The sequence below is a fragment of the Oryctolagus cuniculus genome, chromosome 19 (genome assembly GCF_964237555.1).
Source record: "Oryctolagus cuniculus chromosome 19, mOryCun1.1, whole genome shotgun sequence".
Classification (NCBI taxonomy): domain Eukaryota; kingdom Metazoa; phylum Chordata; class Mammalia; order Lagomorpha; family Leporidae; genus Oryctolagus; species Oryctolagus cuniculus.
The window spans coordinates 36,957,062-36,979,350 of record NC_091450.1 but is presented as its reverse complement, the minus strand read 5'-3'; the positions used below and the strand labels follow the sequence as shown (position 1 = coordinate 36,979,350).

Sequence of the window (22,289 nt, the reverse complement as noted above, 5' to 3'; positions counted from 1 at the left end):
CTCTGGCTGTGTGCACGGAGCAGGGGTGGCCTTTCCGCGGGGCGCGGGGCGCGGCGTCTGGTGCGGCCTGGGACGCCTGCGTCCCGTGTGGGATCGTGTGTTTCGAGTCCCGGCTCCTGTGCTTCCTGCCAGCCGTCGAGCCGGTAGGCAGCAGTGACGGCTCGGTTAGGCCTTGTCACCCACGTGGGAGACCCCGATGCAGTTCCTGGCCCTTGGCCTTGGCCTGGCCGAGTGCTGGCTGCTGCCGCCCTTTGGGGAATAAGCCAGTGGGTGCAAGACCTTTCTGTCTCTGTCTTTCTCTGCCTGCCTTTCAGATAAATAAAATGAAATGTAAAGATGAGAAGTGGAAGAGTTTTGGGGGCACACGTTTGGGCCGAGCACTGGGAGGTGGGAGGGATTGTACCGCGTGCCTGACAGGTGCTGGCCGCGTTGTCATGACCCTCTGACGCACAGCGTGCCTTCTCTGTTCTGCTTGCCGAGTGCTGGCTGAGCGTGAGGTCCTCCGACGTGACTGTGCCTGCTGTATGCCAGGGCCTGTATGTCCCTCTCTCTGCATTTTAACAAATATTTCCCGACATCTGCCTGGTTCTGTTCTTACCTGAACTTGCTTGGGAACTGGGCTCCGACTGGCGCTGTGCCGACATGCCCGCCCCCGCCTGTCGGGTGTCCTTCTGCGCTCTGTGTCTGTGTTAAAAGTCGCCTGCCCGCAGATGGCACACCAGGCTTTCCCGTTGGTTTTTGTGTTTTGGGTGCTTCTTCTGTCATGTCTCCCAACGTTTCATGTCGGGTACAGCACAGCGGCAGTCCCGTCTGCTACAGCAAGCAGGAAGGTCGCCGTCTGCTCAGATCCAGCCCGCGAGCCGCGCAGGCCCGGGTCTGCGTTCTGGCCTTCCTAGGCCACAGGGTCCCGGTGCACAGGAGGACGGCGACGGTCCTGGCTCGGAGCAGCTCCGCGGGCCGTCTGGGGCCTGGCGCCGGCTGTGGCCGTGCTGTTTGGTGCAGAGGAGTGAGCGCTGGGGCTGGCTGGGTTGCCTGTGTGTGAGTGCTTGCACTGGCCGAGCGCGCTTCTCCCCAGGGGGCCTCAGCCCCGGCCTCTGTCCCTGCTGCCTCACTGGCTCACCTTCAAGGCCTTGCTGACAGACGCTTCTCCTCCCCTGCTGCTCGCCGCGTCTCTGCACGGCAGCTCCGGCTCCATGCTCGGTGCCTCTTCGGTGGGTGCCCCACCCTGCGCCGCCGGGCCCCTCCTCTGTGCCATCAGGGGGCTGCGGCACCAGGGCTGGCATGGTGGAGCTTCCTTCCTCCCCACGTGTTCCTGGGTCCCTGGCACAGGCATGGATAGGATTTGCTCTCGTGGGCCGTGCCTTCTTGCAGACCCATGGTGGCTTCCCCTCTGGGAACTGCTCAGTGCCCAGGAGCCAGGTGCCCGGTGTTGGTCCCACAGGCATGGAGACACCGGAGCTCCGCTGCTGTTCCTGCACACCTGTTTCCGTGTTGGGTTCAGCACATGATGGCACCTGGGTGTGGTCGATGCCCGTGCTGTCCCCTGGTCCTTGATGCCCTTGCTCTGCCAGTCATCATCCCATGTCCATTGCAAACAGAATTTCTGGGCACCTCCTTGATGTTGGCTGCTCTGCCCTTGGGGGAAGGAGGTGCTGGGGAGACGTCCCCACGTGGACGTCCAGGCTCGGCTCTGTAGTATAGTGGGCTAAGCTACCACGTCCATGGCTCTGGGGAGGCACTCTGCGGGGTTACAGGGTGGCAGAGCAGAGGGCTGTGAGGGGCCAGAGGTGGGGGCTGTGGGCACAGTGCCTTTCTGAGGGAGGCAGGCCTGGCATGGGACCTGGCTCAGGTTGCACAAGCTGTCCCTGCTTTCTCCTCTAGTGACTCGCCACGGGAGACCTGGAGGCCACCAGGTGTCGTCCAGCGTGCGTTCAGCTGCGTGGTGCTGGTACCGGACTTTTCTGCTCCTGTGACTGGAGCCGGCTTCCCTGCTGTGGCTTTGGCATGGCCACCCTCACTCCTTTCCTGAAAAGAGGCGGGGTTTATCTCGAATCCTCTGCCTGTGGCTGCTGTGGGCAGGACAGCTGGAGCGTGGGTCCTGTGTCCTGTGCAGTCTTGTGATGTCCTGGGGCGGGACCTCCTGCGTGCAGCGCTCTGCCGTTTCTCCCGCTGGGCTGCACGCCTGTCCCCCCGTGCTGACTGCTTTTCTGTGTCTGACTCTCGGGCATGCTGCGTGGGCCCCAGCACCAGCGCGTGCGACAGGGAGGCGGCTGCACGCCGCGGTCTGGTTGTGTGGCGTGGGCCGCCCTGGGTGCTGCTGTCCCCTCGGTCTGGGTGCCAGGGCTGCTGCAGACATCAGACGTGTGGGAGGCAGGGCTTTCCCTCCGTGTCTGGCCGAGGCAGCGGAGGTGGAGGCGTCTGTGGGTGCCTCACCCAGCGAGCAGGACTCATCGTGCCCCGTGTGCACTGACGTTCGCCAGGTCGCAGAGCACCTCACTCTTTTTAAGATTTTATTTTTATTTATTTGAGAGGTAGAGTTGCAGGCAGAGAGGGAGAGACAGAGAGAGAGGTCTTCCATCTGCTGGTTCATTTCCCAGTTGGCCACAGTGGCTGGAGCTGGGCCGATCCAAAGCCAGGAGCCAGGAGCTTCTTCCTGGTCTCCCAAGCAGGTGCAGGGGCCCAAGCACTTGAGCCATCTTCTACTGCTTTCCCAGGCCCCAGCAGAGAGCCTGAGCAGAAGAGGAGCAGCCGGGACTCGAACCTCTGCCCATTTGGGATGCCAGTGTCCCAGGTGGTAGCTCAGCCCACTGCACTACAGAGCCGAGCCTGGAATCACACGAGGTGTGTTAGGAGGGAAGCTGCAGGGCCGGCGAGATTCTCAGTAGCCGCTGTGCCGGAGGCCGTCACGGGACCGGTGACGCCACCTTGCCGTGAGTTGAACTGACGTCATGGCTTCTCGGGGTGTAGAGCGTGCAGCGAAAGCCGTGCTCAGAGGGAAGTTGATAGCCTGTGGTTACCGGAAAGAGAAGAGGCCTCAGACGAGGCGTCTCCCCGTGATAAGCCAGACGCAGTGAGCAGGTGAAACCCAAAGCAGCCGGGGGGCGCGTGGCAGGTTAGAGGTGAGCGCAGTGGGGACCGGAAAAGCGCAGGGGAACAGAGCGGCCGTCAGCAGCTCCTTAGCTGCACGGGGCAGGCAAGGGCGTCCTGTGCTGGTCCCGTGCGTGACCTCGCAGCCACAGGAAGGCCGTGAGACCGCTGCGAGCCGTGTGGGCCAACAGAGACCTGAAGGAGCCGGATGGCACACACAGTGCCGAACGCGGCTCCAAAGAAATGGGAGCCGAGCAGAGCTGTGCAGAGCTGGGGCCAGCCGCCGGGACGCTTCCGGCCAGGAGCAGCCCAGGCCACACGCGCCCCCGGGACTCTGCCCACGTCCGGTGGGGGAGGTGTCACGAGGTGAGGAGGAGTCCCTCGCTCCTGCTGTGGCCTGGGTCGATGGGAGACTGGACGTGGGCCTGCTCTGTAGCATTTCGTGTTCAGAAACCTGCGTGCGGGGCTCCACCCAAACCGCCTGGAAGGAGGCCCTGGTGCCGGTCCCTGTGACTCCTTATGAAGGAACGGCCTCTTCCTGTTCAAACAAGGAGTGAGGGGTTTGAGAGGCAGAGAGCGAGCGAGCAGGCATGTGCACCCGCAGCTGCTGGTTCATGCCCTACAAGCCCCCAAGCGCTGGGGCTGGGCTGAAGCCGGGAGCTGGGAGGCAGGGACCCAGGTACTCGAGCCATGGCTGCTGTCTCCCGCGTCTGCCTTGGCAGAATGCTGGCGGCCCTGCAGGGTGGGATGTGGGTGCTGTGACAGCCAGACAAGTGCCCGCCCCTGTCACGGTTTCCCGTAGGATACTCCAAGCACAGGCAGCAAAAGAGCAGAGCTAACCAAACAGGCTTTAGCAACATTCAAAACTTCTGCGCACCCAAGGACACCAGCAGAGGTGGGTGTTGAGCCCACTGCACGGCCTTCTGTGCGTCAGGCGCCGGCCACCCGCCGCGGCCCGAGGCCTGGCCGCGTTTGCCGGCGTCGCGTCATGTTGTGTGAGCAGAGGCGGCTGCAGCCGGCCCAGCCAGCACTAACCCTGCCTTTTAAAGGTCATTTCTGTCTCAGTCAGTTCTTAAAGTTCAAGAGAAGCAAACTGCTCAGAGCTGGCATTTCTCCAGCCAAGTGTCAGCTCTCGCAGCCCCACGCTGGGCTGAACAGGAAGTCACCGTGGAGACGCGGCTCACCCTGGAGCAGCGCGGGAGAGACTGCCGTCCCCAGCGAGCGTTCGCTCTCTCCCCGCTGCTGTTTTCCGCGTGGGGGATGCATTGGAGGGGTTTCTTTTTCCATCAGTGACAGCGTTTAGAGTCTGTCGGCCCTGGTTACCTGCAGTGCCACACGCACAGAGATGGCCTCCCCCAGGGCCTGTGCCGGGCAGGCCTGATTGGCAGGGCGGGGGACGCAGAGTCCCCAGGACAGGGCCACGCCCGCCTGGGTATTGACTTCTCAGCTTCGGGTTGAGGACAGCAAAATCAATGGGAATCTGCAGAGAGCAGGGGCTGTGTTAATCGGGGACTCGGGCTCTGGGGGGCGGCGATGAGCACAGGTGCCGGCGACTGCCTCTCCCGCCACGGGTGGCCATCGATCGCCGGGGCGCAGGCACCGCGGCATCAGAGCTGCTAATTGGGCTATTGGGCGATTCCGAAGACAGAGACGCGGCTGGTGCCCCTGCCTCCTCTCTCACCCGCTTGCTTGTCTGGTTTGACTCACGGCCGCATTGAATGCCGCATCTCCGAAGCGCGCTCCTCAGGCCCGCCCTGCCCAGCCCTTCTGCTGGCCACCCGGCTCTGTCGCGTGGACACGGACTCACACCGTCTGACTGGCAGCACCAGGGCCAGCTCAGTGCTGACGCGCCCTGACCTCCGCCTGCTGCCCTTCAGGCTGCTGCCACACACCCAGCTGGAGGCATTGCATCTTCCTGCCTGTCTTACACACGCACACATACCTGGCACACTCACACATGTACACAGGACACCTGCACAGTCACACATACCCGTGCACACTCACACATGTACACAGGACATCTGTGCAGTCACACACACCCATGCACACTCACACATGTACACAGGACACCTGCACAGTCACACAGCCTCACATCGTGCACTCACACATGTACACAGGAGTCCTGCAGTGACACACACACACCTGTGCACATGCACACATGTACACAGGAGTCCTGCAGTGACACACACACCTGTGCACACTCACACATGTACACAGGAGTCCTGCAGTGACACACACACATGCACACACACCTATGCACACTCACACATGTACACAGGACACCTGCGCAGTCACACACACGGACTGTGCACACAGCCTCACACTCTGTGTGGGGCGGGTCCCCAGCCTGATGCAGCCTGGAGGCAGCCCCTTCCTGAAACCCAGGCTCCCTTCCCAGGTCCGTTTCCCCCAGGATTTACTTGGAGGCGTGGGCCTTTGCGTCCCGACAGGTCTGTTGGGACCTGGTGGGCTTTTGGTAGAACACACAGCCGCTGTCGTCCACCTACCCCTTGGCCACCAGCAGCCCCTTTTCCTCCTCCCCAGACCCAGTTTTCCCTCCTCCTGCGCCCTCTCTCTGGAAGTTTGTGTCCAGAGAGGCAGACAAGGAGCCTGGGTCCTGAAAGGGCAGGAGGTGGGGGCTGAGGGCCAGCAGAGGCCAGTGAGCCCTGCCTGCTGCGTGCCATGGTCCTGACTGTGCCCATGGTCCCTGGGTGGCCTGCCCCCGATCGTCCTTGGCCTTGGCTGGAGGACACCGCCAGACTTCTCCTCTGACGGCAGTTCACGTGTTGGAGTTAGCAGTCTACACGTCTGCATCTCCTTCCTGTGCGCTTATGTCCACGTGGCCTCACTCAGACAGGGAGCCCTGTGGGACAGATGGCGAGGCATGTGGGCGTGGGACTCCTGTGTTTGCCGTGCCCATGGCTGGGCTGGGCTGACATGGATTCCTGTCTCCGCCCTGGTCCTGCTGGCAGGGTTTCTACTCCATGCCTCTATGGACAGGCTGGGGGTTGGAAACCTCCCTGTGCAGGGCCGCGGGTCCACAGTCTCGGCGCTGGCCCACACGGGGCGGCGTCTGTCAGCAGGGAGCCCCGCGGAGCACGCGGCAGTCTGTGCCCTGGGATTCCATTCACAGAAACCGGCACATGTTAAGCTTGGTGCCCTTCGGTGCCCCACGCGGCTCTGCTGCTGGCCCAGGACTCCTGGCTTTTGCACTGTTAGGTGGCAGGGCGGGGCACGTGACCTCTGACCCCCGAGAGGCCAGCAGTGTCCCCAGACACCAGCACTGCCCGTGGTGCTGGACTGTCCTGAATGTCCCTCTTTTCCTGGAAGGCAGGGCTGGGGTCCCTGGAGGCCGCTTGGCCACAGCCCGCCCTCGATCTCTGCTGTGCCCTTCCGTGTCTCCTGTGCACTTACAGGCCTGGAACTGATCCTGGGGCGGGCGTGGGGAGCGGGTGACTCACTGTGATAGGGCATTAGCAGCTCTGCTTCTCACATCTCAAGGTCAGATGAGAGTGTTTACCAAGTGGCCTGTGTTTATCTGGGAATGCAAATTGAATTTGGTGGCTGCAGTTGATGCGAGCGAGCTAGGAACAGAGAGCTCTTCGGAGGCGGAGGGCAGAGTGCATCGGCCGGCCCTGGCTCGGGAGCCCGCCCCTGCGGCTGTGGCTCTGCCTGGAAATTATCTGCCTTCGCTTTTCTCGTTGCCCGGGTTTGTTTCCACTGAGTTTTTGTCTTCCCAGAGAAACGTGTGATGGCACTTGGAAGCACTTACGATTGGATGCAGGTGGTATCAATGAAGATCGCTGCGGGCCGTGCCGCGCTGGGCATCATGGGCCCAGGGGCAGCTCCCTGCCTCCCCGAGAGTGACCCTGGGCCTGCCCGCCTCCTTCCCGCCCCTTCTGGTCTTTGGGCTTCCCTGCTTCCCAGCACATTCCGAAGCCCGGCGCTGGGCAAGAGCTGAGCAAGGTGACCGCCTGGTCCCAGCTGTGCTGGCCAGTGTTGGAATGTGGGCGAAGCCTGTGGCGGATGGGGGTGGTACAGTGTGCGGCCCTGGTCTGACTCCCACTGAGTAGCCTGAGCCGGCTGCAGAGCCATGGCCACGGTGCCTCTGACCTCACAGACTGTCTGGCTTCGCGGGAGACCCCTCCGAGTCAGACCCTGTCTTCGGGGGTCTGCCTTTCTCACTGCCCTCTTTAGTCCCATGAGGATTTGAGGATTCGGAAACAGAAGCGCCTTCCGTGGCTTCCGTGCCCTGTGGCTGGGGCAGGGGCAGGGTACTTGTTGAAGGCCTACGCTTCTATTGATGGAGACGTGGGTGGTCAGGGAGGGGTGGGTCCTGCTGGCTTTGTGGGTCCCCTCCTTCTAGGGGAGCCCTGCGGCCATATCCTTGCTTCTCTGTGGACACAGCTGGGTCCTGCACCCAGGGGCATGCCGAGTGGCCCTGCCGGCTGCCTCCCTGCAAACAGTGCAGTGTTGCCTCTGTGCCGTTCTGAGACCGTGGCTTTCGTGGGCAGTAATTCTGAGGCCAGTGTGTGCTGTGTCTAGAAATGGACCACTGTTGCTGGGCTGCCAAGTGGCTCCCTGCCTGGTGGCAGGGACGGCACACGGTGTCCTCTGTCAGCGTTGGGTGCTGCCTTCCCTTACCCTGAACTTGCCCGGAGTCCCAGATGTGCCCCCGTCTCTCACCCTCTCTTTGGGCCCGCCACCTTTGCTTGTCCAGGAGCAGCCTTGTCTGAGCCGCCAGGCCTCGGCCTGCAGAGTCTGGCTTCTCCTATGGCCCATTGTCCTCCTGGGCTGTCACCACGGAGCTTGGAGGGGGTTGTTCTGAGTCAGCTCCTGGCCGCGTGGGGAGAGACTGGGCCACCTCTGCCCTCTTGGACCACAGCGGGAGGGGCGTTGATGGAGACTCCACCCATGTGTCTGTCGCAGTGTGCAGGGGGACCTGGGCCAGGAGCAGGAGCGACCCTTGTGACTTGAACTGAGGTGCTGTGTGGGGGCAGGGGGACACACTCCATGACGACATTGCCCAAGACCCTGCTGCCTGGGCGGGCATGTGAGCTTCCCAGGTCACGTGGCCACACCTGCAGCCAGAGGTGGAGGGGCATGAGGAGTGTGGGCAGCCTGGTGAGCCTGGTCAGCGGGGAGGGACCTACGAGGCACCCAGCAGCTCTCACAGAGGTCGGCACGGGGCGGCCGGGCGGGCGGGTGGGCACATCCTCTGTGCCTCCTCCGGTTCCGGCCTGCCTCCCTCGGGCTGACTGGCCGTACACTGACCTGGGCTGTTTTCACTGCCCCAGGGTCGCTGTCTGGGAGCTGTCCTTGTCTCCAGGCCCGCTCTCCATCTGTCCTCGGCAGGTGTCCTTCTGGGGGCCGGCCTCGTCCTTCCTGGGCCCCTGTAGCGGACTCCTGCAGGTGCTGAGGTGGAGGTGCACGGAGCGGGGTGCCGCCTCCAGGACCAGGCCGCACGGTGGAGGCCGTGAGGCTCTGCTGTTGGGACCGCCTCAGTCCCTTCCTCCTGGGGGGAGGGCTCACAGGGAGTCATCCCAGGTCCCCTCCTTGTGCTTCTCCCTCTCCACATGTTGTCTTTTTAGTCTTTGGTGACAAATATTCTGGAGGCCAGCGCTGCGGCTCACTGCTAATCCTCTGCCTTGCGGCGCCGGTACACCGGGTTCTAGTCCCGGTTGGGGTGCTGGATTCTGTCCCGGTTGCCCCTCTTCCAGGCCAGCTCTCTGTTGTGGCCCGGGAGCGCAGTGGAGGATGGCCCAGGTGCTTGGGCCCTGCCCCTGCATGGGAGACCAGGAGAAGCTCCTGGCTCCTGGCTCCTGGCTCTGGATCGGTGTGGTGCACCAGCTGCAGCGTGTCGGCCGGAGCGGCCATTGGGGGATGAACCAACAGAAAAGGAAAGCCTTTCTCTGTCTCTCTCTCATTGTCCACGCTGCCTGTCAAAAAAAAAAAAAAAAAAAAAAAAAAATTCTGGAAACTCAAGCCGTGGCTGGGTGGCACCTAGACAGAGGGACCTTGTGGCCCTGGTTCTCCTGGGCGGGCGGGGACTGTCGGTCACTTAGTGTCACCTGCTTAGGGTGGAGGGACTGGCTTCTTGCTGCCTCTGTCAAACATTTAGCCCCCGTCTGCCCATGCCTCGCCTGTGGCTCTGGCTTCCAGAAACAAATGCCAAGTACCCAGGGAAGCTGGAGCCACCCGGGCCTGGCCATCCTCTCTGTGGGCCGGTGGGGGGCTGGCCGGAGCTGACCATGCACAAGCAGCCCTTTGTGTCTCTGGGGACTCAGGAGTAAGTGTTCCAGTCACTGAGCCCGAGCTGCTACCTGTTGCCCTCGGCCCTGTTGGAGGCCACACAGGCAGCGTGGCCCCTGTTCCCCAGCCTCGTAAATGAGTGGAGGGTCCCACACTGCCACACTGTGGCTGTGTTCCCGTCTGCTGCTTTGGCCCGACAGAACGGTACTCTGTGAGGGTCTCGTCTGCTGCCCGGAGCGTTGTCTACCCTGCCAGTGGGTCTGGAGCCCGCTGCCTGCTGTGCCCTGGCCCTGCCAGTGGGTCTGGAGCCCGCTGCCCGCTGTGCCCTGGCCCTGCCGTGTGGGTCTGGAGCCCGCCGCCTGCTGTGCCCTGGCCCTGCCGTGTGGGTCTGGAGCCCGCCGCCTGCTGTGCCCTGGCCCTGCCGTGTGGGTCTGGAGCCCGCCGCCTGCGTGCCCTGGCGTCCTTTGGGTGGTGTGTGGGTCTGGAGCCCGCCGCCTGCGTGTCCTGGCGTCCTTTGGGTGGTGTGTGGCCACCCAGTGGGTCGCAGGTCCTCTGGGCTCAGAGCGTGCTGAGGACTCCGTGCTTCCTGACGGAGCTCCCCGTGGGTTCCACCCCTCTGCGCTCCTTCCCAGCCTGAGGCTTCTGTTCGTCTGATGGGCAGCCTTCCAGAAGTTTCTTCCAGCCTCTCAGGATGTCCAGGGCAGAGCAGGCCCAGAATGGGAGGCCTGTGCCCTCCCACCACACTGCCTGGTGTGGCCTGGGCTTCTGTGCCCCACAGAGGCACAGCCCGCGACCCTGTGACATGCCCTCTAGAGCCTGGAGGAGCTGGAGTGGAGTGTCGCTGTGTGCTGCTGGAGACATGGCGGCCTCCCGCGACGCCACGTGGGCCTGAGTCTGCTCATCTGTAGGGTGGGGGAAGACTCACGGTTGTGGCCAGGTCTAAGAACAAGGGTGCTTACAGGGGAGAACAAGGGTGCTTACGGGGGAGAACAAGGGTGCTTACTGTGAGAGCAGTGCAGGGCTCAGGGCTGAGGTGCACAGGGAGGCTGTGCGGGGGTGTCCTGTGAGAGCAGTGCAGGGCTCAGGGCCGAGGTGCACAGGGAGGCTGTGCAGGGGTGTCCTGTGAGAGCAGTGCAGGGCTCAGGGCTGAAGTGCACAGGGAGGCTGTGCAGGGGTGTCCTGTGAGAGCAGTGCAGGGCTCAGGGCCGAGGTGCACAGGGAGGCTGTGCGGGGGTGTCCTGTGAGAGCAGTGCAGGGCTCAAGGCTGGCGTGCACGGCTCACAGAGCCTGAGCAACAGGGCTCGCCCTCTGTGTCTCCTGGCACCCCAAGATGACGCTTCCTGTGCACCCTTTTGCTGGCATGCGGACAGCCGCCCTAGGTTTCCTGATTTCTCTTGGGGTTCCTGGAGGAAGAAACCATGGCCTGGGAGCTAATGGAGATGCCGTTTCTCACATTTGTGGAGCTCAGAGGTCCAAGATCCGGGCCTCGCAGGTGTGAGGTGTGGGGAGGGCCCCTTCGGCTGGAAGACAGGCTCTCAGGGTGGAGAGGGAGAGGTCGATGAGGACGCCGGTCCCTTCCCAAGGGCCCCCCTGTAGACACCGTCACGGGGATCAGGGTCGCACAGACGTGGAGCTGGGCCTGGGTGTTTTCTTCTGTGCTTCCCACCACGGGGCCCCTGGCCACGGCGCCCGGGGAGGCTTGTGGTGTCTGTACACGTTCCTTCTTTGCCTTGCGCGTCTCCGGAGGGCCGGGTGCCGGGTGGATGTACCCAGAGTATGCGGGCTGCATGGCTGGAGCCAGCAGTGTGTTCCAGGAGGCTGTTGGAGGCCTCCTGCCGCCCGGCGAGGCAGCCTGTCCTTTCCTGGTCCCGCGGAGGCGGGCGGTTTTGATGGGGATGACATGAAAGCGGGCCGAGGGCCTCGCACAGCGCGCTGCTTCCTCCAGGAGCTGCTCAGAGAGCTGATCGATGCACACGCCCCGCCCAGCTTCAGAACTGAGAGCTTCGTTCTGAACTCCCAGAGGCGCACGGAAATGCCAGTGGCCTCAGAGTTCAACTGGGCCATGGAAGTGCAGGTTTAATTTTTTATGAGTTTTTATTCCGTGCTTCAGAAGATAGGGCCCAGGTGAGGCAGAGCGCGTCCCCGCAGGCGCACACACCCCGGGGTGTGGCTGTCAGGCTCTGGCCTGGCCTGTGGGCGTGCCACAAGTCTCTTGCCTTTTTTTTTTTTTTTTTTTTAAAGATTTATTTATTTGAAAGAGTGAGAGGGAGGGAGGATCTTCTGTTTGGTTCATCCCCCAGACAGCTGCCTGCAACAGCTGTGGCTGGGCCAGGCTGAAGCCGGGAGCCTGCAGTTCCCTCCTGGTCTCCCGTTCGGGTGGCAGGGGCCCAAGCACTTGAGCTGTCATCCCCTGCTTTCCTGGGTGCCTTGGTTGAAGCAGAGTAGCCACAGGGCCGGCACTGTGGTATAGCAGGTAAAGCTGCTGCCTGTAGTGCTGGCATCTCCTATGGGCGTCGGTTCGAGTCCCAGCTGCTCCATTTCCCATCCAGCTCCCTGCTGTGGCCTGGGAAAGTAATGGAAGATGGCCAGGGGCTTGGGCCCTGCACGCACGTGGGAGATCTAGAGGAAGCTCCTGGCTCCTGGCTTCAGATTGGCTGGGGATCAACCCAGCTCCAGCCGGTGCAGCTGTTTGGGGAGTGAACCAGCAGATGCAGGATTCTCTTTCCTCTCTCCTCCCCTCCCCTCCCCTCCCCCACAACTCTGCCTCTCAAAATAAATAAGAGGCTTTGGGCCTTCTGCTGCCCGAGGGCACTGGCCCCGCTTCCTGCTTTGTGACCAGCAGTGGCACTGCTCCTGGGTGCCCGCTGTCCTGTTTCTGTCCCTGGTGCCCCCTCTCATCTCCCGAGCTCTCTGTGGGGAGGCTCCCTCCCCTGCTCCAGGCCCCCTCCCCTGACCTGGCTCCTGTGCCAGCCGGCCCAGCCTCAAGCCTGCAGGCCACCTCCACATTGCCAGCCCTGGAGACAGGGTCCCAGTGCTGCCCGCTCGCTGCCGCGTCCCCGACCTCGCCTTCTGTTCCCCTGCCATGCCTCACGGCACGTTTGTTACCTGTCTTCTGCCCGCTGTCCTCCTGCCGGCTGGTGCCTCCACGGGCCCTCGGCGTGGTGAGGCGGAGGGGTGCCTGTGGGCCTCCCGCCTGCCTCCTTCCCTGCAGGGCCCTCAGCCACACTCGTGGGCTCCCTAGCAGCGTCCGAGCCCCGTCTGTCGGTTTCCAGTGCTCAGAGGCTCTGGCCCCGCGGGCTGTGCCCATCCTCACATCACCCACGGGGCTCAGCCTCCAGCACCGCCACCCCTCCGCGGTCTCGGGTGCTGTTCCGGCTTGCTGGGGTTTAGGTCTGTTCCGATGCTTCTTGTCGCCTGCTGTTGCTGCCCCGTCGAAGTCCGGGCATCCTCACTCCTTTGTGCGGTTAACGTGGGAAGCTTAGTGCTCAGTGCAGCGTGCGTTCAGTAGTAGATTTCTCTGCACCTAGCTCTGGCAGAGTGGAGGCCTGGGGCTGCCATGGGCGTTGGCCCCCTGCTGAGGGCAGTTTGAGCCGGCCTCCGCCGCCTCGTGTGTGGTGAGGGGACCGGGTGGGTGGGAGCCTGCAGAGCTGCGCTGCTGTGTCCCTGTGAGGTCCCCGGGCTGCAGTCTCTGTCCTGCAGAAAGACAGGAGTGCAGGCCCACGTCAGGTGTGGCCACGTGGCCTGGTGGGGGCTGGGCCCTGAGGGCAGTGCTCGGAGGCTGTATCTCCTCCTGTCCTTCCATCACTGAGTGTGTTCCCCTCTTGGGACAGGCACCAGAGTGCTTCCCGCTGGGCCTAGTACTGTCCTCTGGAGCTCCCTGCTCTCCCAGTGTGCCCTGCGCAGGGTGTGGGGCACCTCCCTGCTGTGTTCCCAGGTGGGCCAGCACCTGCCCTGGGTGGGTCACCATCCTGCTGTGTTCCCATCTGGGCCAGCACCTGTCCTGGGTGAGGGGCACCGCCCTGCTGTGTTCCCAGGTGGGCCAGCACCTGCCCTGGGTGAGGGGCACCGCCCTGCTGTGTTCCCAGGTGGGCCAGCACCTGCCCTGGGTGCTGAGGGCTGCAGCCCTGGCGTGACTCATGGTGGACTTAGGGTGTTGCACAGGTCTTGGGGCTTGTTCACCTGCTGTTGGGCTGGCCTGCCGCCTGGAGGAAGGACAGCTCCTCACAGCACCCCCCACCTGTCCGGCAGGTGGTAGCAGCCTGTGCTCCCCTCTCCCCCAGGGCTGTTGAGGCAGCGGGCCATGGCGCTGATCTTCAGTAAACCCTCAGCGCAGGAGCCGTGACGTAAGCGCTCGTGAGGCGCCTCAGCTGATCCAGGATCCAGGAGTCAGTGTCCCGGTCCCAAGTTGTGAGCTTGGCCTGCGAGGAGTTGTGCATTGTAGGGAGCTCCCAGCTGCCCTCGCGGGGCCCATGGGTGCTGGGGGCTGCTGGGCAGGGTGGTCGCCAGCGCCGCCGTCTCGGATGCGAGTCTCCGCTAGTGAGATTCGGTGAAGTGCTGGCGTCAGCTCCCGTGGCCTTGCGAGGCTCTGCCGGGGCCAGTCTGGGCGCTCTGAGCAGGGGCCTCCTGGGGCTCCTTAGATGTTGGTTCCTTTCACTCTCCCATGATGCCCTGGTGCCTAAGGAATTATGCGGAGTTCTAATAACCGCCCCTCCCCCCATGCCCGGCTCTGCAGAGCCTGCTGGAGAGCGCACGGCCGCTGTCCCTGTGGTCAGAGCTGAGCCGGAACGGCGTGAGGGCCGGTGTCAGGCTGCAGGGGTGTGCACGGCCTGCCCCAGGCAGCCTTGTTGTGCCTCCACACCGTCCCCCCGACACAGCCCTCGCTCTCTGTCTTAGCTTTTTGAGATTTTGTTAAGATTTTCTTTGGGAAAATCTAAACTAAACTAAAAACAGCACGGGCACCGTGATTTCTGCCAGGGTTTCATGGTGCGACTGGCCGTGCACTGGTCCTGGGAGGACTGGGGCCTGCTGTCCCGCCCCCTGTATCTCCCTCAGCCACACCCCGAGGGTGGGGTCGAGCTGCGTTCTTGGAGTCACGCCGTGTCCCACAGGTGGGGCCTCACTGGGCTCAGCGTGTGCAGGCGATCAGTGCAGAGAACAGCCCTGGAGGGCTCGTGGTGTCATGAGGGGCTGGGGGTGAATGGCTCAGGTGCTATGCCAGGAGGCGGGAAGTGAGCCCGTGAGTGGGGGCGACCACCAGAGGCCTTTACCTGAGCATGGCAGCCAAGTGGGAGCCACAGAGAGTCTGGGGGCCGCAGATAGTGTGGACGGAAGGGGATCCTTGGGAGCAGAGGTGGCAGGAAGCGTCGGCCAGTGCCTGGGCAGGCACGCCGTGGGCTCCCCGCCAGCCCTGCAGGAGGAGCTGCTGTCCATGCTGGTGCGGCCGTGGGCGCGGCTCCGTCTGCACAGCTGCACCGAGTCTCGTGGGTTTTGCTGCGCTGGCAATTTAGCTCATTCACCAGCCCCGTCCCGCAGCGCTGGTGGCTGACAATCTTGCCCATTGTGTGTGGAGCGGAGCTCCCCTCCCTCTCCCTCCGCGTTCTGGGATCACCCTGGGTGCCTGTTTGAAATCCTGAAGCTCCTGAAAGGCGCTAAGTGGCTATTCAGGAGCCAGGAAGTGAGGTGAGGCGGCTGGCTGCACGTGCAGCTCTCTTTTGGGGCGTGCGGGAGGGCTCACGGCGGGGCGCTCACCCCGGGCCTCACCACTGTGCCTCTCCTCTCCCCGTCCAGCGCCCGGGCCCTGGAGAAGGCCCAGCAGCAGCTGCAGGAGGAGGTGCGCCAGGTCAGCGGGCAGCTGCTGGAGGAGAGGAAGAAGCGAGAGGCCCACGAGGCGCTGGCCCGGAGGCTGCAGAAGCGCGTCCTGCTGCTCACGAAGGTACAGGTCCACGGGCGCTCCTGACCCCTCCTCCAGGGCCACTTCCTCGCAGGGCTCTGCGGAGCCAAGCACACCTGAAGCCCCGGGGGCAGAGGGGTCCCTCGATCAGAGCTGCCCGGGGCCCTGCAGTTTGGTCGGGTTCTCACCCTGGGTTGCCGGCAGGGTCCCGTCCTGGACCTGTACTGCCACACCTGTGCCAGGCCGTCTTCCCTGTCACAGGGCTCAGAACCGGGGGCGGGTCCCCCGTTCCTGCTTCCTCTCCCGCCTCTTGCACTGGTGGGCCTCCCTCCGGCCTGGTGACGTGGCCCAGCGCAGCTTTCCCAGGCACTGCCGACCCTCTGCAGGCTCCTGTGTCTCCTGCTGTGTGGTCAGCGTGCTGGACACCGTGGGCCTTGTGGCCATCTTGCCGTGAGCCGCAGTGAGCGCACGGGACAGTGGCCTTGGGTTTGGAAGGAAGCAGTGCCACCCTGTGTCCAGATGCACTGGGCGGGATGTGGGCTTGTGTCCCGCATGACCCCTTTCCTGTTCTCGTGTCCGGCACCTTGCGCAGAGGCTGCTGGGGCGTGAAGGCAGCTTCCGTGTGGGACCAGAAGCGCTGCCGGTGGGCCCGAGCTGTGGCAGGACGGAGCGCCCACCGCCTGTCCTGAGGCTCGCCTGGAGCCCGCTGTTCCTGGCCGTTTCTGACAAGGACCTCGGCTCTTTGCTGGGGTTCCTCCTGGTTCTGAAGCTTCTTAGCAACCAAACGCGCAGGTATTCAGGGGACGCCTCGTGACTTCCGGCGCTCCTTGGTGAAGGTGTCCTGTTTGTCTGTCAGGAAGGCCCTGTCCTCCTGGCCTCCTGTGGGCCTCCTGGGGCATGGGCGGGGCCAACTGTCCAGGCTCTGGACACTGACTCTGAGGTTCTGGCCTTGCTCCAGAAATGTCTGGGCTACTCAACCCTGGCCTCTGCTGCTCGGGCAAAGACGCCATCGTTTGTGGGGTCCCGGCTGGGGCACGCATGGGAGCGAGATTCTGAGGGCCTTACCCATCCCTGCGTGTGCCCCCCACGCCCTGGTGTGACTGCTGGCAGCAGCCCCTGCAGAGCGTGTGAGGCCCAGGGGAGGTGCCTGCCTGGCCACAGCCCTGTGGGAGAGGTGGCGGCTGCAGCCAGGGTCGGTGGTGCCACCGTGGCCCCATGGCACTGCCTGTGGTGGTGCAGGCAGAGACCTGGAGTGCTGACTGCTCTCGAAAGCTGTTTGCAGAACCACACGGGGGAGGGGGACATAAAGGTGCACCCAGTGTCGGTGTCCAGACTCGGGACAGCAGGACGGACAGGCAACGTCCAGGTGGGCTCCCGGCAGCAGGAGCAGCTGTGTGTGTGCTGGCGTGGGGGCACCCTGGCCTGCTGACCGTGCAGCGTGGGGTGGAGGCCGCGCTGTGCCCCGTGATGAGGGGTGCGGAGCAGAGGGCCAGTCCGAGAGCTCGGGCTGCCCCTGACCTTCCCCCCGGACTCCCCCAACCCCAGGCTGCAGGTCTGCGCCTTCCCGCTGTGCCCCCAGTTGGAGTAAGGGGTCTCTTTGGGGCCCCTTTCACAGGGACACTCATCGCACCACGTGGCCCCTCCCAGTGTTGCCATCAGTAGGGTGTGGCTTACACAGGGAGTTTGGGGGACTTAGACCAGTGTGTGACGAGGCTGCTCAAGGAGCAGGAGGTTAGCTGGCTGGAGCGTGGCCACCACTGCTGTCACCGTGCCCTCCCTGTGGCTTTGTGGCCAGCGATGCATGCTGACGTGGCCACCCACAGGACACGAGCAGACATCAGCCTTGTCTGCTGACCCTTGGCATCCCCCAGACCACTGCCATCCACGTGGAGGCCATGAGACTAATGTGTGCAGCTCGTGTGGAGAGCGCGTTGGGTGAGACCTGGGCTCGCTGTGTGCCCCAGACCCTGTACCTGCACGCACCTGCTTTTTTGGGCCCTGCACCTGTATATGTCCCGTTTACCCGGTCTGTGTGCGTGTGTACCTGTGTGCATCCCATTTACCTGGTCCATCTGTGTGTGTACCTGTATGCGTCCCATTTACCTGGGCTGTGTGTGTGCACACCTGTTTACCTGGGCTGTGTGTGCACCTGTCTACCTGGGCTGTGTGTGTGTGTGCACCTGTCTACCTGAGCTGTGTGTGTGTGCACCTGTCTACCTGGGCTGTGTATGCACCTGTCTACCTGGCTGTGTGTGTGTGTGTGCACCTGTCTACCCGGGCTGTGTGTGTGTGCACCTGTCTACCCGGGCTGTGTGTGTGTGCACCTGTCTACCCGGGCTGTGTGTGTGTGCACCTGTCTACCTGGGCTGTGTGTGTGTGTGTGCACCTGTCTACCTGGGCTGTGTGTGTATGCACCTGTCTACCTGGGCTGTGTGTGTGTGGCAGCCTTGGGGAGTGCGTCTGTCTGGTTTCAGAGACGTTCATTGGGTTTTGATTGATTGTGGAGCCAGTTCAGAAGTTCCTACGTGGTTCGTACCCAGCCATGCCTGCCACCAGCCGCACGCACGTGGGGGTGAGGCACATTTGGTTCAGTTGGCGGGTCGGTCTCGGTATAGTGTGAGCGGAAGTTAGTGCTTGTGTGCACAGCACCCATCTCCTCGGGCCCCTGCGCTGCCCCCGTCACTCTCGCCCTCTGCGGTCAGCGCTGGTCAGTGTCTCTCGGGAACAGCTGGCCATGTGGCTGGGTGCTTGTGCTGCTCAGAGCGGCCGCGCTGCCCATGGACGTATCAGAGTGACGTGCAGCGGCCTGGCTTGTGGATGCTTTCGCACTGTCGTAAGCTCACAGTGTCCCAGGTCCAGACACGTGGGCTGGGGACGGTCCAGCACGGAAGCCCGGCGGTCCATGCTCGTGCCCGCGCGCTGCCCGGCTGCCCCCGCCACTCCCCAGCGCCGCGATGCTGCCGGCTGCAGTCCAACTCCATTTCTGGCGCTGTGGCTTCGAAGATGACGAGCAGGTGGAATCTCACAGCCTTTGTGGGGACTTCAAGGTTCAGGGAGAATGCTTGTGATGAAAACTCAGTTTATGTGTGTGTGTGCCAAATGAGCTTACCTTCTGCAGGGCGCAGGAGGAGCCAGCTGTGGGACAGGGGCCTCCGTGCACGTGCCCTTGGCCCACTGCAGCGTGTGCCGGCCGCTCCCTGCTCGTTGCCGTGCCGCAGGCCCTGCTGTGGCTGCGCCATGGGCTTTAACCCCTGACTTTCGCTGTACATTTTCACGTTGCAGATAAAACTGCTCTGAAAAGGTAGGCTCCTGTGTGTGTGTGTGTGTGTGTGTGTGTGTGTGGCTGTTGCTCTGGGGTAACGCCCACAAGTGTGTTTGCTGGTTTCAGGCAGTGAGCTCAGTGACCGGAGTCCTGGTCTTCCATGTCCACTGGGAGCCTAGGCAGGCTCCTGGAAGGCCAAGGTCATCTCTTTCCAGCACTCTCCTTGTCTTTGCCTGCAGGGACAGGCTCCTCTCTGAGGGGCTGGTTTGGGTCACCGGGTGAGGACCCTGTCAGCGGGTGAGGATGGCTGGGGTCCTGGGAGGGCGAGGGTCCTCTGGGCTGCAGCTCAGAACCCCCCCGCCCCCCGCAGTCATGTGAGTTGGGGGCTGGGCGTGCTTGTTTCCCAGGAGACCCACCCCAGGCTTTGCTCCCCTCCCCACGGCCGTAACCGGGCTCGGGGGCCCTGCCTCAGGCTCCTGGGGGGCCGTTGACACAGTTCTGCGTGGCCGTGGAGGCTGCCCTGTGCCTCCCGGGGCTTGCCCGGTCCCTCGCACTTCACATCTCTCCAGCCTCTCCTGTCGCAGCTCTGCCTCTGTGGAGCAGTGCTCCGCTCACCCCGCCGGGAAGGGCCCTCACCTGTGCGTGGCTCCCGGGGGCTGCCTTTGCCTGCTCCTCCGGGGCGGGAAGTGGCACGGGTGCCCCACAGCCGGGGGCACTGACGGGCGGCTGGGAGGGCTGGAGAGCGTGGCCCACCTGCCTGGCCTCGGCTGCTGGTCCGCAGGAGTCCGCCCGCGTTCCAGGGGAGCTCAGCAGTTGGGAGCTGCAGGTGCAGTGCTCCTGCGCGTGCGTCACCAGCGGGGCCAGGGCTTCTCAGGTGCCAGTTCCTGATAGCTGCTCTGTTTAGTTATTTATTTTAAAGATTTATTTCTTTATTTCAAAGAGTTACAGAGAGGAGAGGTAGAGAGAGAGCGGGAGCTCTTCATCCTGTTTCACTCCCAAATGACCACAAGGGCCAGAGCTTGGCTGATCCGAAGCCAGGAGCCAGGAGCTTCTTCTGGTCCTCCCACGTGGGTGCAGGGGCCCAAGGACTTGGGCCATCTTCTACTGCTTTCCCAGGCCACAGCAGAGAGCTGGATTGGAAGTGGAGCAGCCGGGACTCAAACTGGCGCCCATATGGGATGCTGGCACTGCAGGCAGTGGCTTTACCTGCTACACCGCAGCACCGGCCCCTCTGCTCTGTCTGACCAAAGCTCCCTGGGCTGCGGTGGCCTTTCCGATGCCACCCTGTGTTACAGCACCTACCGTCCACTCTCAGATCCCACCGTGTTAGAGCGAGTTCCAGGGACTCGGGTGGCTGCTGACAAGTGGGAGGGGCTCACTCCCTGTGGGTCCTGGGCCACCTCGCTGTGCAGCTGAGTGCCTGGGCAGCTGTGAAGTTTGTGCCCAGCTTCCTTCCTGGACTTTGTGCCCTTGAAGTTCATAGCCTGAGCTCCCAGGGAAGGAAATTTCCATTCTCCGCTTAGCAGGGGGGGAGCGGAAGGCGTTTTCTGCTCCGAGTTGGCCCCATGCCGACCCGTGCTGCGCTGGCGGGCGTGCTCTGTGCCGGCGAGGAGGTGGTATTGATCGGCCGGCACTGACGGGTCATTTCTGATCGTCCCTCCGAGGCGGGTTTGCAGCGTGTCGATAGCAGGTGCCCACGCTTGCCCTGCCAGTGGTGATGAAGCCGTTCCCCGGCCATGTGTGCTTCGCTGCTCCAGGCCGCGCGTCCACGCCCCTGGCCACCACCCGGAGACCTCGGCCCTGCCCCGTCAGACCCCGAGGAGGCTACCCTGGGCCTCAAGGCCTCTCGGCTTCTGCTCTTTCCCTGTCCTTGCGGGTGAGAGCCAGCCCTCCCCAGCCTGCAGCCACCTCCCCGGGGAGGGCGCGGAGCCCCGATTGGGTCCTGCTGCGCGCTTGACATTCAGGTGCAGGGTGCTTGGAGCCACTCGTGTCGAGACCTTTGCGAAGCGCTCAGCCTGCGGGTCTGATTGTTGCTGATAGCTAAGAGCATAATTACCTTGGTAAAATACCAGGCCTATTTTAAGCGGTTGAAAACTGGCTTCCAGAACTGGGTGAGCACAAGTGAGCGGTTTCCAGGGCACCCGTGCTGCTCAGCGTGGCCGCAGCGCGCGTGACGCTCGGTGAGAGACGCTGCTTAACGGAACGAAGGGGCGCTCCCAGGGGCTGCTGACCCGAGGATCCTAGTCTGTGCTGCTGGGGGACACGCTTGGTTGCCATGGTGACTTCCCGCCCCGGGAAGCCCTCCAGTGTGGAAGTTCCGGTCCTGGACCCGTGCCTCTGGTCATTGCTGGCTGGCTACAGGTGCCCAGCGAGTGGGTGGACGGGAGGAGGTGCTCCGTGGTGGCGGTGCTGTCAGGGTCGTTCCCCCTCCTGCGTCTTGCTCGCTCGCTGGAGGGGTCAGATCCGCAGCCTTGGCAAGTTGAAGGCCCTTCCTGAGCCTTAGCGATGCCGTTTCCAGGGTGCCCACGGACGGCCGACTCCGCTGGGCCCTGCCGCCCCCGTGGGAGCAGAGGGGCAGGAGCCGCGGCGCTGCCCATGCTGGTGCTGCGAGGGGGCTGCAGCTGTGGCACGGAGCTGAGGAGCAGGGACCGAGATGGCCGCAGTGTCCGTGCGCTGTTGCTCAGAAGCTCAGTGCCTGGCTTCCTGTCCCCGTCCTGGGAGAAGCCGCCCTCTGCCCACTCCGGTCCTGCACCTCTGGCGCCTTCCTGTGTGTTCTGGAACCTTCTCTGGGGCTGGGGAGGCAGTGATGGTTCCAGGACCCTGGGAGCACTGCAGGTTGGCTCTGCTGGGGCTCGGGGAGAGGGGCTCAGGACTCAGGTCTCCCAGGCCTTTTCTGGGGGGCGGGTCTCAGGTTAGATTTGGCTTTGCATCCTGTTTGGGTTTGTATAATTTATTTTGAATAATTTTCCGCATCATTTTTAAAAAGTATTTTATTTATTTGAGAGGTAGAGTTATAGACAGAGGAAGAGAGAGAGACAGAAAGGTCTTCCGTCTGCTGGTTCACTCCTCAAATGGCTGTGACGGCTGGAGCTGCGCCGATCCAAAGCCAGGAGCCAGGAGCTTCTTCCCAGTGTCCCACGCGGGTGCAGGGGCCCAAGCACTTGGCCATCTTCTACTGCTTCCCCAGGCCACAGCAGAGAGCTGGATGGGAAGTGCAGCAGCCGGGACTGAAACCAGCATCCATATAGGATGCCGGTACTGTAGCAGAGGCTTAGCCTACTGTGCCACAGCACTGCACGCCCTTCCCCCTTTAAAGATTTTATTTATTTATTGTGAGGTAGAGTTACAGACGGAGAGAAGCTCATCATTTTTATTGTATTGACTTTGTAGTTCCAAAAACTGTCTGAACTAGAGACTGCCCAAGGCTGGGCACTCCCAGGGCTGTTTGCCCCGGTGGTCCTGTGCCTGGCTGCCGGCCAGCCTGGGCTCTGTGCCGGACTCCAGCCCAGGCTAAACCTGTGCTCACGGCCACATCCCGGTGCTCTGGGCCTCCTTTCTGTTGGTGCTGTGTGGAGCGCGTGCCCCCCGCTCCCTGCAGCCCTTCCAGGCGGGAGGTCGTGTGAGCCCCACCACCCCCTCTGCCGGATGGTGCTGGCTCTGCCTGTGTGTGAAGTCACACAGGGGTGCGGGCAGGGCAGGAGGAGCCTGCGTGGGCCCCCAGGATGGACTGCGGGCAGGCAGCCGTGTTCGCCTGGTGACGGAGCGGTGGGGTGTTCTCCACATGGGCGTTTCTGAGGT

At 63.3% G+C, this 22,289-nt stretch overlaps 1 protein-coding gene across 4 annotated transcripts in view; it reads left to right on the top strand.

Annotated features, from left to right (window-relative positions):
- MAD1L1 (mitotic arrest deficient 1 like 1) overlaps window positions 1-22,289 on the top strand; it is a 280,453-nt gene that overhangs the window by 102,817 nt on the left and 155,347 nt on the right. For all 4 annotated transcript variants that reach the window (XM_070064279.1, XM_070064278.1, XM_070064280.1 and 1 more), the window contains one exon: window positions 15,127-15,271. In XM_070064279.1, the coding sequence (XP_069920380.1) occupies window positions 15,127-15,271 (145 nt within the window). The remainder of the gene's footprint in view (window positions 1-15,126; window positions 15,272-22,289) is intronic.